Here is a 17,214-nt window from a genome sequence, read left to right as displayed (position 1 = left end):
TCACTGGCGTGGATGAGGTCAGCCAGCAGTGGGAGGAAGGGCAAGCAGGCCCATGGGTAGACTCCTTGGGATTCCTCAAGAGGTAGGAAGGAACCTAAAACAGGAACACAGGCAGCAGGCCAACCAGTAGCTGCAGGGAGGGAGAGGGTAGTGGAGGCAGCGAAAACGCAGGCAGTTCTACCCCTGGTGGCAGAAGTGGTCACCAACAAATGGTTTACCGCAATTTTCTTTTTCTTTTTTTGAGACAAGGTCTCACTTTGTTACCCGGGTTGGAATGCTACAGTACTCTCGGCTCACTGTAGCCTTGACCTCTCTGGCTCAAACAATCCTCCCGCCTCAGCTCCCGCAAGTAGTTGGAACTACAGGCCCACCTCATCACACCCAGCTCATCTTTTGTATTTTTCATATAGATGGGGTTTTGGCATGTTGCCCAGGCTGGTCTCGAACTCCTGGCCTCAAGCAGTCCACCTGCCTCGGCCTCCCAAAGTGCTGGGATTATAGGTGTGAGCCACCATGCCCAGCTGGTTGACATTTTTAATAAAATAATTAATTGCAGGGTTCACAATTAAGCAAATTTCTCACAAATCTGGATTTCTGGCTTCCCTCAAAACATCAGATGATCCAGCAACACTGGGCACCTATTTTAGCATGGCAGTAACTAGGGGGAGCTGAACACAAGCCACTCCACTGTATTTGTATTTTTAAATTCATTATTATTATTTTGAGACAGAGTCTCGCTGTGTCACCCAGGCTGGAGTGCAGTGGTATGATCTTGGTTCACTGCAATCTCCACCTCCCAGGTTCAAGCGATTCTCCTGCCTCGGCCTTCCAAGTAGCTGGGGTTACAGGCACCTGTCACCACGCCCAGCTAATTTTTGTTTTTTTAGTAGAGATGGGGTTTTGCCATGTTGGCCAGGCTGGTCTCGAACTCCTGACCTCAGGTGATCTGCCCTCCTCGGCCTCCAGAAGTGCTGGGATTCCAGGCTGAGCTGCCGCGCCCAGCTGAGAGGTTTCTTTTGAGAATGAAGAAGTCCTCGTCTGTGTTCATCCAGAGCTCTCACTGAATACGGCCAGAGTTTGCTCCATGAAGCCCCCAAATAAACCCACATTTGGGCGGCCAGGTGCGGTGGCTCACGCCTGGAATCCCAGCACTTTGGGAGGCCCAGGCAGGTGGATCACCTGAGGTCAGGAGTTCGAGACCAGCCTAGGCAACATGGTGAAATCCTGTCTCTACTAAAAATACAAAAAATTAGCCGGGCACTGTGGCAGGTGCCTGTAATCCGGGCTACTCGGGAGACTGAGGCAGGAGAATCATTTGAACCCAGGAGGCGGAGGTTGCAGTGAGCTGAGATCGCGCCGTTGCCCTCCAGCCTGGGCAACAAGAGTGAAATTCTGTCTCAAAACAAACAACCCCACATTTGGCCTTGAAGGCAGGAATCCTGGGACAAACGTGTGAAGTAAGGATCCTGTGTCAGACCAGACAGGGACTCCCCTTTTCCCAGCAGGAGACACAGTTTCCAAATGGCCAGTCTCTGGGCACAGGCCCCTGCTCACCGGTGTCCCAGGAGGGGGCCTGCTCAGCAGTGCCCTCTGGGCGGCATTCTCATTCTCTCTGGACAGTGGCGGCACAAGCTGCCATTTCCCTGGGGCCTGACTGGCTCCTCAGGCCAGCCAAGTGCCCCAGCTGGGAACTTCCTGGCTCTGGTTTTTAGATTCTGGGGCCACATTCCCTGAATGGGTCCACCAGATGGCAGGCAGCCTTTCCTCTTCCCAGACTGGCACTAGTTCACACACCCTGCCTGGGGAGGAGGCCTGGCTGTTTTTCTGCCAATCGCTACCTTCTCCGGGAAGCTCAAAAAGCACATCAGTTTTGTGTTGTTCTGTAAGTGAAATATTTGGAGCTGCCTTATTAAAAAAAAAAAAAAAAAAGAATTAACCTCTCTTTCATTATACAATTATGTATTGCCAAAGAATAATTTATCTAATAATCAGTTCTTTCCTGTTGATGCTGGTCCAACATGTACTTTGACTAGACATTTTCTTTTGCGCTTTCACTAACTACTTAATTATCTGCACTACTGCCAAGTACAAAGTTCCGTGAAGATCTAGTAGCATAAATGAAGAATTCTAAGTAATTCCGCTGACTACATGTCACTCACTGATCATAGGCTGGAAGATAATATTACCTTAAAGTGCTACATGGTGAAGATGAAAGATGTTTTTTTCCTTCCCCGTGTCCTGTCACTGCAGTCGCCGTCCCTGGAGGTGGCTCAGACGAGCCTAGAAGTGCATTTCCCACATGAAGAGCAGCACTCGCCACAGACTGCTGAGTTCTGGCACAAGATCCCAGTCTTGGCTTCTTGGACCTGAGTTCGAATCCCATTTCTATGACTGAGCTCTGTGGATAACCTTACGGCAAGTCACGGACACTCTCTGAGCTTCCCGTTCCTTCGGCCACCACCACGCAGGAACATCACACGGGCTGATGGGGTTACTCAATGAGACAGTGTGTGTGGAAGGTGCACCATCAACGTTGGCCCCCGTCCTCCCTCCATCCCACGAAGGACGGGCTTTGCTCTTCGTCAGGGTGGCACTGTGCACCTGCAGGCGTACACGTGAGGCCTCAGCCTTTTCATCTGAGTCCACTGATAGGTTTTCTGAATGGAAACTGAAAATTCAAAGAGTCAGAAGAGGAGCAAGTGTGTCCACCCTGTTCCGGGGTCTCAGTCCTTCTCGCACTTACGCACAGCTCTAACTCTGAAGCGAGAATCCTCATCTGTGGCATGAGGAAGACAAGGCTTTGTAAACGGACTTACCCCGTGCAAGGAATGAAACCGGACGGGAACCCAGGTCTGAACGCTGAAGCTTGGGCTCTTTCCTGCCTCTCGCTCCCCTAGGGCCGGTGGAAGAGAGTCTCGGGTTCACACCTGCCTGGCCCTCTCAGAGCATCATTTGTGAACCCGTTCTGCCAAGTCCGACTGTACTTTTCCTCTACCCCTTCTCCTCTCAGGTCCCCAGTGAGGGAGGCACCCACCATCTTCCTCTTCCCTAAGGAAACCCAGGCTTCTGCTTGGATGGAGAGCGGCAGACAGGCTACACCTCAAACGGCCCCGCGAGGGGCAAGGGCGTTCCGCAGTCACAACACAGTCCCTGGAGCACAAAGCACAGCCTCCACCAGGCAGCATGAGCCGCTCCAACCAGCAATTTAAAACATCAGCCGCTGTGTTAGCCATCTGGCTGGGTCACAGCAGAGGATGTGAATGTCACAGAGCAGAGCAGGCACGCCGGGCACGCGTGACGCCCGTCATCAGTGGGGCGGGCGCCGCACAGGCCTCTCATACTGTGCTGGCACACCGCGAGCTGTGTACTTGGGATTACTAGGCAGGTTCAACACCATCAACGCTGCCCGCCGGAGGCAGAAGCCAATTCATTCTCTTCAGCCTCTTCTGGGTTTTCCCGAGGTTAGCACCCATTCAGTAAACCAAGTCTCCTGTGCACCAACTTCCCTAAAAACCATGTGGCCGTGACCCCTTTCCTGAGGGGAACCCCTCCATCGCCATAAAACTGCTGCACCTTTGAAAGGCTCCTTCTTCCAGAGGGCTCCTGACTTTTCCCACTTGGGCCCTCCAACTCCTAACGTGCATAACTGCTGGGCAGCCACATCTGATCCTGTACCAGAAACATAAGGGGAGATGGGATCCTCCTTGAGCCCACACAGACCCCAGGGTTAGTAAGATCCATGTTCCACCCAGAAACGCCCCTTGTTGAGAAGCAAGGCCTGGCTAACCGACAGCAGCTACAGCACACAGAACCCTCACCTTCTCATATAAGCAACACACGACATGCATGTGAGCCAGCCAACCAGAGAGACCCCAGACAAGGGTCAACAAAAGAACACTGAACCCAGCCGCCTTCTTGGAGATCCTGGTATGACGCCTCCTGGAATATAAGGCTTTTGGAGAGTTACTGTGTTAGGCTCGCTCAGCATTTCCCCTCTAGTATCTTAACGAGATATCAAGAAAAACTTGATCCAAAGGACTGGCCCAACCTGGATATATTCTAGAGTAGAAGGCCAGCCAGAAAGAATAGGAAAAATAGCTGGGACCATGAAGAAAACATTAAAAGGTCAAAGGGGATGATACCAGGTAAAGAGACCATGGCTAGTGTTTTTTGCCTCTACTTTTATTTTTCAAATTTCATTTCTGTGAAAATGTATTTGTTTACATAAAAATACAAATCTGGGTAGCAACTGGGTATTTCAAGAAAACACCATGGACACAATTGTCTCCATTCCCACGGGGAAGAGAAGGTGCTTTGATAAAAGGGCCAAGGGTGCCCTCGTGTGGCCACGGAGGGAAATGCCGCGGCTGCAGCAGAAAGGAGGGGCTCCAGGAGCTGGTCATGAAGTCATCGGCTCCCTTCTTTCAAAAGGCCTTGGATTCCCCACAGGCTTTTCCACTCCTTGCAGTTTTGTTATTCCTGTCAGAACTTAGAAGTTCGAGTGCTCACATGGTAAGCTTTGATTTCCATCGAGAGGAAGGGCTTTATGTTTTATAAAAAATAGACACTAATCTACACGAAGCTTCGGATGAGTCGAAAGGCCACTGCAGAGCCGCAGCCCTGCCAGGACACGCAGCAGAGGTCTGGAGTGGGGACTGTGTGGCCGGGATGTGTGGGGAAGGAACCAAGCTGACGCAGGCAAAGCAGATTCCGAAGAACAAAAGCAGCTTTAGTTTGCCTGGAAAACAGGCTCAGCTTCTGTCAGCTTCTGTCTCCACTTCCGTTATCAAGAGACCAGAAGCCGATTCTAGGGACCAGAAGAGCATTTAGGGTCACACCACAGAGATTTAATTTCATGCCAACCCAACAACATGAATGTGACCTCCAGACACGTAAGGAGAGTAACACTCAAGATGATAACATATGAGTCAATAACCTATTTCTTCAAAGAAAACCTTTCCCAGCTGTACCAGAGGTATATGCAATGACGCAACCCACAATTATGAAGCACATGCACGACCAAAACAATGTTTAGATGTCCTTTCAAAAATATGTTCAATGTTCTCTCACTAGGTCGTCTAAGAAAATCTTCTCAGGGAAGGAAATGAAGACACCCAAATGCACAGAAGGCACTCGGCTCCAGACTGGGAAAGCGGCCTGCTCATGGATTTTTTTTTTTTTTTTTTTTTGAGACCGTCTCACTCGGGTTCTTTTTTTTCTTGAGACGGAGTCTCGCTCTGTCGCCCAGGCTGGAGTGGAGTGGCACGATCTTGGCTCACTGCAACCTCCACCTCCCAGGTTCAAACGATTCTCCTGCCTCAGCCTACCGAATAGCTGGGATTACAGGTGCGCGCTATCACACCCGGCTACTTTTGGTATTTGAGTAGAGGTGGGGTTTTGCGATGTTGGCCAGGCTGGTCTCGAACTCCTGACCTCAGGATGCGCCCACCTCAGCCTCACAGTGCTGGGATTACAGGCGTGAGCTACTGCGCCCGGCCACTGTCACAGATTTTTTAAAACTCTAAGGTCATTAGCTTAACATCTATAAAATCTCCTCCATGACATGAAGGCTTAAACCTAGGGACAGAAACACACTGAGACACAGAAACACCTTCTGTGCCTCCGTACACAGAGCATTCTCTGGAAATCCCTAAGACACAGACTTAAAGGCCAGTGCTGTGCCTGAAAGACGTTTTGAACAGGCAAGGAGTATAAGTCAATACACTACTGTTGTAACATGGAAAAATACTTGTAAGATGTTAAATGAAAAAAAGACCAGAATATAAAACTGAATATGCAGCATGAGTACAACCAAAGTTAAAGCCACACACTCACACACCCGGTCTACAGAGAGACTGGAAAGAAGCGCGCCGATACCAGTAGTGGTTGTGTTACAGAAGGCTGGGGCTAGCGGTGATCTTGTTGTTTTGACTTTCATTTTTCCAAATCTTGGATGAGATGTGCCACTCTTTTTCATCATGAAACAAGCAGACAGTACGTACTTACTACTTCCTGAGTGAACAGCTGCCACTTAACCAATTATCCTAAAATCATACCAAGGAAACTAGGTTTGGGTCCAGCAAAGGACTCAAATGTGATACTCACTCGAGGTAAGGCTAGTGGGATGGTGTGGGCTAGCACAGCAGAAAATTACTAGACCAGGGGAATCCACGGTCCTGAACTGAGGCTTGGCTCTGTGTGACCCTGGGTATTGGATTTTGCAGCCTGACACATGAATGCTTGAACTAGGATAATGATTCTTAACCTTCAGTGGGCTATTGACCCCTTTGTCTATGTCTGAGGGTTCTGGGAACCCTCTCTCCAGGAAAAAGAAAACACACACACATATACATACACACACACATGTTCACAGAACTTTTAGAAGTAACTCTAGGAGGCATATGGACTCTCTGGAGGTCCACGGACCAAGTTAAGAACACTGGTCAGAGGCTGGGTGAGGTGGCTCACGGCTGTGATCCCAGCACTTTGGGAGGCTGAGGTGGGTGAATCACCTGAGGTCATGAGTTCGAGACTAGCCTGGCCAACATAGTGAAATCCCATCTCTACTAAAAACACAAAATTAGCTGGGCATGGCAGTACGTGCCTGTAATTCCAGCTACTCAGGAGGCTGAGGCAGGATAATCGCTTGAACCTGGGAGGCAGAGGCTGCAGTGAGCTGAGATCGGGCCACTGCACTCCAGCCTGGACAACAAGAGTGAAACTCCCTCTCAAAACAAACAATCAAAAAGCCACTGGTCAGTATGCTGTCTTCTCTAGCTCCAGCTCCAGCTCCAGCTCCACAGCCAAACTAAAGCACAGTAGTTCTACTTCCTGTGTCTCTGCTGAGGGCCTGATCTAGCAGATGCCAAGGTCACCAGCTTCCTGTCCTAACCAACAGCCACCTCTCAGAAGGCTGGCTTAACTACTCAGCCCGTGTCTTCTTAGCAGATGGCAAGGAGCTCTGGCAAAGATTTTAGTCTAAAGAGAACCCTAGGCTGCTGATGCAACATCGAGGTGTTAAGTCAAGCACAGCAAGAGATCACCCCTTTTCCGGGGGACTGTTACTGAACCCTGGCATTCCAGCTAGAAACGTGTTTTAAGGACACAGTTACTCCAGCCTCAGAACTCTCCAATGTGAGTAGGTAAGTACAGAGGGGATTACAAGTGAAGCCACAAAAAACAGTATTTGATCAGCAACAAAATATCCGAGACTTTCTTAAGCTACCTACGGCATATACTATTTGGTTCCATTTCTCATTTCTGTCATCAGCCGCTCACTCAGCTAACCCCAGGATTCAAATAGGACCAGTGGTTTTTAATTTGTGAATATTCTTATATTAAAAACAAAACAAGCTCTACTTCAAATGTCCAAACAAAAATCATACAGTAGTAAAACTGCTACAAAATGGTACTTTCAACAGGCTGCAGGTGGGGGTACGGCTGCCTTCTGTGTGCCTCAGTCACATCCGGGGCTTTTGCTTACCTCATTCTGCCTCTGAAATAACATCAAAACAGCCGCGTGTCAGGAATGTGCCATTTACTGGTTACTCCCCAGACTCTGCTCCTTCTAGCATTACTAGGGTTTCTCTCCCCGATTCCCCACCACCCACCCACGGCTAGCTCCCTTCGTGGGACGGATGCAAGGTAGGTCCCATCTTGAAGAGTGACCTAGAAGAGGGTACCAGGGCCTCCAACTGGAGGCAGAGAGAGCCACCCCTCCTCAAGAAACACCCTTGGGTGACAGAGAGAGCATGACATTCTAGGCAGGGCTGCCCAGCCCAGACTCCACAAACCACCCTTTTGGCCTTGCAGAAGCAGTCCAAAGCTGAGGGGCCGGCTTGAGCCAGCTTGCAATCCCTCGGCAGTTTACTGAGGGCTTTTTGTTGTTACTGATGACAGCAACTCCTCCTTGTAAACGACCACGCTACAACTCCCTGTAACTCAAAATGTGGGAAGGCGGTGGGGGGAGCTGGGGGACAGATTCACAGGTTTTTGTGTTTGAAGATAATTCCACATAATGCTATTAATGGGCCACTGGTAGGATTCCTCTTGCCACCCCACAGGCCACTCCAAAGCAAGTTACTATAAACACTTTTCCAACTGTGCAAGAAGTTTCTAGTTAACTGGCAACAAGCCTGAAAATTTGGTTACGTATGTAGGTACAAAGCTGGTTCATCAAATCCCTGTTCTGGCCCTCAACCCAGTGCATTTCAACTAAGGCATCGTCCACCTCCTTCTTAATGTTTATCAAACACTTAAACAGGTACTGTCCAGCCACTCCTGGGAGGCCTTTCCCCCTTTCAGCCACTGGGCTGCTCAACTGCTCAGAAGCCTCTGGGTCCTGGGCTCCGTTGCTAGAGCCTTTACAACTTTCCAGAACCTCCACCCCTCCCTTTTCCTCACTCCTTCCATCCTCCGTGGGCTCCGGGTTTTCTTCCTGGGACAGGGACTCCTGGCTCGGGCACGGGCCCTCCACAGCGGCAGGCTCGCCTTCCCGCAGAGCAGGCCCACAGGGGCCCCCGGCCAATTCTTGGCTATTGCCAGACTCTTTGGGGGTGGACTTTTTCTCTTCCAAGGCCTGAATGACATCCTCGGGAGCTCGAGGAACTTCTCTCAGCTGTCTCACTCGCTCTCTTTTCTTTCTCCTTAAATGAATCCAGGAGTTTTCTATGGCCGTTAGGAAAAGGCTGACTTCCTCTTTTCCACAGGGAACTCGTTTATGCTGGACCTGTTTGGAGGAAAAACAGAATGTGATGGGAAATCACTTTTCCCCTCTCTCGAAGCTCTCGATGAAAAAAAAGAAAACAGAGAGAAGGATCGTTGTGAGTACTTCGTCAGTATGGTCACCCAGGTACCTTCAAATCAGTGAGAATTTGTTCAATCCACGCTGTGACAGCCACTATGCCTTCCGCCGTCTCAGAGCCCAGGGACGATGCTCTGAGGGACAGTTCTTTCATCACGGATGCCAGCACCACAAACGTAATGGGCTTCCTTGGTTTCTCTAATTTTCTCCGCTTGCTTGGTGGTGACTGAAGAAAAAGGAAGCATGGAAAAGAGAAGAAAGTGATCCGAGTAATTAGACCTCATGCATTGTCATGAACTCAGAGACAATTTCCACAACTTCTGCTACCAATCACAGAGCACTGAAAACACAAAGGCGTTTGTATGTGTTATTTCCAGCACTTGAAGCAACCCTGCAGGATGCGGCCGTCCCTGCCTATAATCCCAGCACTCTGGGGGGCCATGGCCGGATCACGCGAGCCCAGGAGTTTGAGATCAGCCTGGGCAACACAGTAAGACCCCCATCTCTAAAAAAATGTTTAGAACTAGTCAGCCACAATGGTGTACACCTGTAGTCCCATGCTCTGAAAGCAGAGGAGGGAGGGTCATGTGAGCCCAAGACTTCCAGGCTGCAGTGAGCTCTGACTGTGCTACTACAATCTAGCCCAGGAAACGGGGTGAGACCTTGTCTCTTTAAACAACATTTTTTTTTAATTAAAAAAATAACCCCACGAGATAGAGTTCTGGCATCTCCCTATTTTACAAAAGGGAAAACTAAGATACAGAAAGGCTATGTCACCACAGCTCAAGGTCACATCGTAACTGCAGTTAGGACTGAACGCTCAACCCAAGTTCTTTTCAGCCGCACCACACTGCCTTTGTTCTGCCTGTCACGATGTAACTCCTCCAACTGCTACACGTCCTTCATGTACCTGTGGTACCCAAAGCAGACCTGCATGATTATTTCTTCCATGACAACTCCAGGACCCTGGGGGCACTGTGTTCTTCGCTAGAAAGAACTGCACGGCATAAACATCGTCAAGTTGTCATTTGAGTTTATATTTGCTGAGGCTTGAGATAAAGCAGCCGGTGAACCACAGCTGTGAGATTACATGCAAGGAAGGATTAGGGCCACTCAGATCACATGGGCAGAGGAGGAGGACTCCTGAATCTTGGCTGACGTCAGGACCAACCCGGCGGCGAGCTAATAAGCACTGCCGTTTCGCTGGGGAGGGTGACATCAGCGCTGATGAGAAGACTGGATTTGAAAGCTGGTTCCAAGAAAATCATGACTGGCATCTTCCATTCCATCTCAAGCTGGGAAGGTGAATTATTCCCTACCCACTAGAGGGACTCAAGTTCCACTTTAAAAACCAGTGGCACTGGCCGGGCGTGGTGGCTCATGCTTATAATCCTAGCACTTTAGGAGGCCGAGGCAGGCAGATCAGTTGAGGTCAGGAGTTCAAGACCATCCTGGCCAACATGGTGAAACCCTGTCTCTACTAACAATACAAAAATTAGCTGCGCGTGAGGGCGCGCACCTATAATCCTAGCTACTCAGGAGGCTGAGGCAGGAGAACTGCTTGAACCCGAGAGCCAAAGGTTGCAGTAAGCCGAGATTTTGCTACTGCACTCCAGCCTGGGCAACAAGAGTGAAACTCCGTCTCAAAAAAAAAAATTAAAAAAAAAAAAACCCAATGGCACCACTGTATTGAAAATTTATTTTTTTATTTATTTTTGAGATGGAGTCTCACTCTGTCACTGGAGTACAGTGGCGCAATCTCAGCTCACTGCAACCTCCGCCTCTGGTTTCAAGTGATTCTCCTGCCTCAGCCTCCCAAGTACCTGGGACTACAGATGCCCGCCACCATGCCCAGCTCATTTTTGTACTTTTAGTAGAGACGGTTTCACCATGTTGGCCAGGATGGTCTCGATCTCTTGATCTTGTGATCCACCCACCTTGGCCTCCCAAAGTGCTGAGATTACAGGTGTGAGCCACCATGTCCAGCCTGAAAATTTCTTTCTTTAAAGTAAAAACTTTAGGCTGGGTGTGGTGGCTTATGCCTATAATCCCAGAACTTTGGGAGGCAGAGCTGGCCAGATGAATTGAGCTCAGTAGTTTGAGACCAGCCTGGGCAACATGGGGAAACCCCGTCTCTATAAAAAATACAAAAATTAGCTGGAAATGGGGGTCTCAGCTACTCAGGAGGATGAGGTGGGAGGATTGCTTAACCCGGGAGGTTGAGGCTGCAGTGAGCCGAGAGCCCACCACTGCATTCTAGCCTGGGCAACAGAGGAGACCCTGTGTCAAATAGATAAGTAAGTAAACAAATATAAGTAAAAACTTTCTAAATGGCATTTTTAAAAATGACTCTTGGTTGCTGGGTGCAGTGGTTCGCACCTGTAATCCTGGCTACTTGGGAGGCTGAGGTAGGAGGATCACTTGAGTCTCAGAGTTCAAAGCTGCAGTGAGCTATGACCACGCAGCTGCACTCAAACCTGGGTGACAGAGTGAGATGAAGAAAGACTCCCGGCTGGCTGGGTGTGGTGGCTCACACCTGAAATCCCAGCACTTTGGGAGGCCGAGGTGGATGCATCACCTGAGGTCAGGAGTTCGAGACCAGCCTGGCCAGCATGGTGAAACCCTGTCTCTACTAAAAATACAAAAATTAGCCAGGCCTGGTGGCGCACGCCTGTAATCCCAGCTACTTGGGAGCCTGAGGGAGGAGAATCACTTGAACCTGGGAGGTGGAGGTTGCAGTGAGCTGAGATTGCGCCACTGCACTCCAGCCTGGGGGACAGAAGGAGACTGTGTCTCAAAAACAACAACAAAAAGGATAAAAAAGAAAAAACACTAAGTCAGGTTTGAAGATCTTTTTCTGCTAAAGGGAATCTGATGACTGCTACTGATAATTCCCGTTGTATCTGGCAACATGAACAGCACACACACACACGCACGCACACGCACGCACACACGCGCGCACACACACGATAGGTTCTGATTATCGAGGGAGGTCTTCTAGTAAGAACTAATCAGCAGCCTCACACTGCATACATACACAACAACCTAGCCAGTTTATTCTACTAGGAAACTGTTAAGAAAGGATAAAAAACAAAGAGTGTGTGTGTGTGTGTGTGTGTGTGTGTGTATGTGTGAAGAAACTGCTCTTGAGAAATGAATAGTGGACTCTAAGACCTGTCTGAACTTGAACTTGTTCAATTATGTTTCAGACAAGATGAGACAAATTCATATTGACATTAAGACAGTCATATTGTTATTACTCAATCATCCTGCAAGAGAAACATAATTTCTAGTCTACTGAGAGCTACTGAGAGCCTAACGCTTTGCAGTAAGGAGCTTACAATAAGAGTATTAAACTGGGGACGAAGTGTAAGAAGCCGGTGTGTGGGAAGATGATGGGGGTCGAGAATCAGGACTCCCCATTCCCCGTGCCAACATCGAAGGACATGGCCATGGAGAGCTTACTGCAACCTGGTCCTCCTCGCCAGCCCACCCTGCACAGCAAAAGTCATCTGCGACGACGGCTAAAAGAGCAGCTTCCTGTCTCTTCTCACAGGGGAGCAATCATGTGCCCACAAATTCTCACCAGTAAAGTGAAGATACTGCTGTTTCTCATTATGCTAAAGCTGACCCATGATACTCTTTCTCCAAAAGTAAGGATATGCTTCATCATTTCTAGAGATTGAAAGAAGAAAATACATCTTTACCAACTGACAAGAACTCTATCAGGGATACTTTCAGAGTTCTAAGGAAGTCAGAAATCACAAAATCGACACTTATTACCCAGTTATCTTAGGACTAAAATGAAAACTTCCCTATCTCAAATATGGCTCCTTCACCTGCATCCTGACCCGACTTTCCCAGGTACGATGGTCAGTCAACAAACTTGGGATTTCCGAAGATTTCTTTTTTAAACATTTTCCTTTTATTTTTATTTTTTATATAGAGAGGGGTCTTGCTATATTGCACAGGCTGGTCTGGAACTCGTAGGCTCAAGCCCTCCATTTGCCTCAGTCTCCCAAAGTGTTCGGACTCCAGGCCTGAGCCACTGTGCCAGCTGCATTTTGGAAGATTCCTAATGAACTGTTTTAACATGCACGTGCACACACATAATCTGAGGACTGTCTTCAATCTGGCTTTGCTCTACTATAGAAACTAGACATTAAGAGACAGGCCGAGCACAGTGGCTCACGCCTGTAATCCCAGCACTTTGGGAGGCCAAAGTGGGCGGATCATGAGGTCAGGAGATTGAGACCATCCTGGCCAACATGGTGATAACCCATCTCTACTAAAAATACAAAAAATGAGCCGGGCGTGGTGGCAGCACACGCCTGTAGTCCCAGCTACTCAGGAGGCTGAGGTGGGAGAATGGCGTGAACCCGGCAGGCAGAGCTTGCAGTGAGCGGAGATCGTGCCACTGCACTCCAGCCTTGGCGACAGAGTGAGACTCCATCTCAAAAAAAAAAAAAAAAAGAGAGAGACAGACAATTCATACTCCAGGAGTTCTCAAGCAAGGCTTTTACATGATGAAAGATTAACTTGAGTATGGCTCCCAGCAGTTGTTCAGTACCCGTCTTGTTTATCATGAAAATTCCTAGTGGGCAGGGTCACAGTAAAATATAGGATCAAGTTCTAAGAAATTAATAGTTAAATTCAACACCATAGGTCTCTGCTCATAGGCAATTTTTACATTTTGCTGCAAACACTAGTATGCAGAAGCTGTCAGTTTTCCCCCAAGTGAAATGATCTTATTCTGCTAATATCCTTATAATTGCAAACCACAAATATTTTAAATGAAGAGTGCTACACTCAAACTGTCATAATCTAGTTTAGCAGGCAAGGCATACATAAATAATGCAACATTTTAAAGTCTACCCCAAAACCAATCATTTCCAATGGCTAATCCAGTTTAATGCAAAGAATTAGGTGAATTTATGGCTGATTTTTGATTTGAAGATGCACTGCTGGAATTACAATGTGAGAGAAGCCGGGTGAGGAGTCGTAGGTCCGTAGAGGACACAGGTTTTACATCTTTTGAATTCCAAGTAGTCAAGGAATGATCATCAATAAGGGAGGAACTGCAAGCGTTAAAAACACATCAGATCACAGAAGCCATCAGTCAGGCAAAAACGAACAAACCAACCAACAAAAAACCAGTTCTTAAATTTTAAAATATGCTACGTAGCAGGGTGGTCTACAAATTTTTTGTCTTTTTTTTTTTTTTGAGACGGGGTCATGCTCTGGCACCCAGGCTGGAGTGCAGTGGCCCAATCATGGCTCAGTGCAGCCTCAACCTCCTAGGCTCAAGTGATCCTCCCACCTCAGTCTTCTGAGTAGCTGGGACTACAGGTGTGTGCCACCGTGCCTAAGTAATTTTTGTAGTTTTGTAGAGATGGGGATCTGCCATGTTGCCCAGGCTGGTACAAATTTGAATCTTCACTTTAATTTCTAGATCTCAGTGGTGCCATCAGCCAAGAAACTGACCTGTGGTATAGTCTGACACAGATCAGTGTAGCATGTTATATCTCTCTTAATTATGGCTAAGGCAAAAAAAAAAAAAAAAAAAAAAAAGCCACAGGCTGAACGAAATCATTAAATTCTCTCTAGTATTTGCAGGAAGAGAAGAGCCATTCTACAGAGAGATCTGATGCGCACGAAGCCACAACCTCTTTGTTTTCGCAAAGCGGCTTCTAGAAAAACCTCAAGGGGAAAGGGGACAGGGCAGAGGGGAGACCCCAGTGCAGTGGCCTTCTGTTTTTTAAAAGAGATAGGCTGTTACAATGTTGCCCGGGCCCCCGGTGTTACAGTGTTGCCCGGGCCGGCCGGTGTTACAGTGTTGCCCGGGCCAGGCGGTGTTAGTGTTGCCCGGGCGGGCTGGTGTTACAGTGTTGCCCCGGCCGGCCGGTGTTACACTGTTGCCCGGGCCGGCCGGTGTTACAATGTTGCCCAGGCTGGCCTTGAACTCCTGTGTGCAGAGTGATTCTCTCACTTCAGCCTCCCAAGTGGCTGCAACTACAGGTGCACATCACCACACCCAGCCCATTTCTTTCATCTTAATCTGACAGGTCGTTGTTTAAAATGTCCTGAAATCATCCCCAGGATTATGTAAAAACAGTAAAAAGTAAAAATAGCAGCCGGGCGCCATGGCTCACGCTTGTAATCCCAGCACTTTGGGAGGCTGAGGCAGGCAAGACTCTATCTCAAAAAAAAAAAAAAAACAGTAAAAATAGCAAGGGGAAGAAAACTTACTGCAGAATGCTACCTATTTAAGAAGGAATGATTATAAATACATACATGTATTTCCTATATGAAACAAACAAACAAACAAAAAAGAGCCGGGCATGGAGGCGTGCACCTGTAATCCTAGCTACTTGGGAGACTGAGGCAGGAGAATTGCTTGAACCCAGGCGGCAGGGCCTGCAGTGAGCCGACATCATGCCACAGCACTCCAGCCTGGGCAACAGAGCAAGACTCTGGCTCAAAAATAAAAATACAAATAAAGGAACGATAAAGTATAAAATTGTTTAAATAGTAACCAATGAGGAAGTAAAGGATTAGGGTGAATGAGATAGGAGAAAGAAGTTAAGACTTCTGATCATTCTTTTGAGATTTGATTTCTTTTTCATTTCACAGGTAGATAAATTAGAAATATATTTTATTACAAAACAAAATTAACAACAAAAAAGGCACTTCCTAAAAATCTGAAGTAAAATGAAACAGACCTCTGTACTTACTCCATGGCAGAAAATTCAGAGTGGAAACATTCCAAATGACTTTGAAATCCACCATGAGAGTCTCCAAGGACAAAAAAGAAATGTAAAAGTAAAAATAAATAGCTATTTTCAGAAACCACTTTGTTGATGGTAACGTTACTTTTGAGACTTTTGTGGCCTATTGTGCCATAAAATTAACGAGTAATATGTTGGCTGAGGACTGGAATTTTTGGCATGGGATTTTTTTCTTTTTTTAAGAGATTAGGGTCTTCTGTGTTGCCCAGGCTGGCCTCATACATCTGAGTTCAAGTGATCCCCCCGCCTCAGCCTCCTGAGTAGCTGGGATTACAGGTGTGTACCATTGCAGTCACAAGATTTTTGAATGGGAGATATAGATGGACAATTGATGAAATTAAGTAAAAACCTGCAGATGTGAAACTGAAGAAAGTATCAGCAAGTATGTGCTGGGCACAGTGGCTCACACCTGCAATCCCAGCACTTTGGGAGGTTGAGGCAGGAGGACCACTTGAGCCCAAGAGTTTGAGACCAATTGGGGCAACATGACAAAACTCCATCTTTACCACCTCCCCCTACTCCCCGACCCGGCCCCGCAAAAAAAAAAAAAATCAACTGGGTGTGGTGGCAAGGAAGAGAGGGAAGGGAAGGGGAGGGGAGGGGAGAGGAGGGGAGGGGAGAGGAGGGGAGGGGAGAGGAGGGGAGGGGAGGGGAGGAGGGAGTGGAAGAAGGAGGGAGGAGTGGAAGAAGGAAGGAGAGGGATGGGAAAGGAAGGGCGGGGGAGAGGAGGAAAGGAAAAGAAAGGAAAGGAATCGACAAGAACTTGCAACATATTTTATCTTAAAAATAGTAATTCCTAGCTCTGCTGAAAAAAGCCTCTAGAAACAATGACTAACCTGGTACTATCCCTAGTGCCCAGATGAATACCTTTAAATATGACTTCCCAGTAAAATAAACCAGATCTCCTGGGAGAAATGGTTGATTCCAGATCTGAGAGAGGAAAAAATATGATCCTAGAACAACCTGTGATACCAGAAAGCAACGACGCCATCAAAGACTACAGTGGATATGATAAAAAAGACTTAGGAGCCAAGCTGAATAAATTCCCCATGGCCAAAGATGGTGAACTGTACCTCAGTAAAGATAGTAAGTGTAATGAATTGAAAAATACATTAAAAAATCGTAATCCAGAGGGACACAGTGGCTCACACCTATAATCTCAGCACTTTGGGAGGCAGAAGCAGGAGGATCACTTGAGCCCAGGAGTTCGAGACCAGCCTGGGCAACATAGTAAGACCTCATCTCTATTTAATAAAAAGAAGAAAAAAAGGAATCCATAAGTTCGTAAGACGCTACAAAAGAATACCAAACTACCCTCTTTGGTCACTTTTGGAAGATGCTAGGGAACCACCAACTCATTTTTTTTATTTATTTATTTTATTTATTTTTTGAGACGGAGTTTTGCTCTTGTTGCCCAGGCTGGAGTGCAGTAGCGCGATCTCGGCTCACTGCAACCTCTGTCTCCTGGGTTCAAGTGATTTTCCCGCCTCAGCCTCCCAAGTAGCTGGGATTACAGGCGTGCACCACCACGCCCGGCTAATTTTGTTTTTTTTTAGTAGAGACAGAGTTTCTCTATGTTGGTCAGGTTGGTCTCGAATTCTTCCCGACCTCAGGTGATCCACT

At 47.7% G+C, this 17,214-nt stretch overlaps 1 protein-coding gene across 4 annotated transcripts in view; it reads right to left on the bottom strand.

Annotated features, from left to right (window-relative positions):
* Window positions 1-4,175: 4,175 nt before the first annotated feature.
* METTL16 (methyltransferase like 16) overlaps window positions 4,176-17,214 on the bottom strand; it is an 87,225-nt gene continuing 74,186 nt past the window's right edge. For 2 of the 4 annotated variants that reach the window (XM_033185110.1, XM_033185111.1), the window contains 2 exons: window positions 8,856-9,029; window positions 4,176-8,728 (listed from right to left, as the gene is read on the bottom strand). In XM_033185110.1, coding sequence (XP_033041001.1) covers window positions 8,120-8,728; window positions 8,856-9,029 — 783 coding nt within the window. In that variant the 3' untranslated portion in view covers window positions 4,176-8,119. The remainder of the gene's footprint in view (window positions 8,729-8,855; window positions 9,030-17,214) is intronic. The other 2 variants (XM_033185113.1, XM_033185112.1) reach the window with 2 other exon arrangements.

This window comes from Trachypithecus francoisi, unplaced genomic scaffold (assembly GCF_009764315.1).
Source record: "Trachypithecus francoisi isolate TF-2019V2 unplaced genomic scaffold, Tfra_2.0 Lachesis_group20, whole genome shotgun sequence".
Taxonomy (NCBI): domain Eukaryota; kingdom Metazoa; phylum Chordata; class Mammalia; order Primates; family Cercopithecidae; genus Trachypithecus; species Trachypithecus francoisi.
The sequence above is the reverse complement of the archived record's forward strand: the minus strand, read 5'-3'. Positions and strand labels throughout refer to the sequence as shown.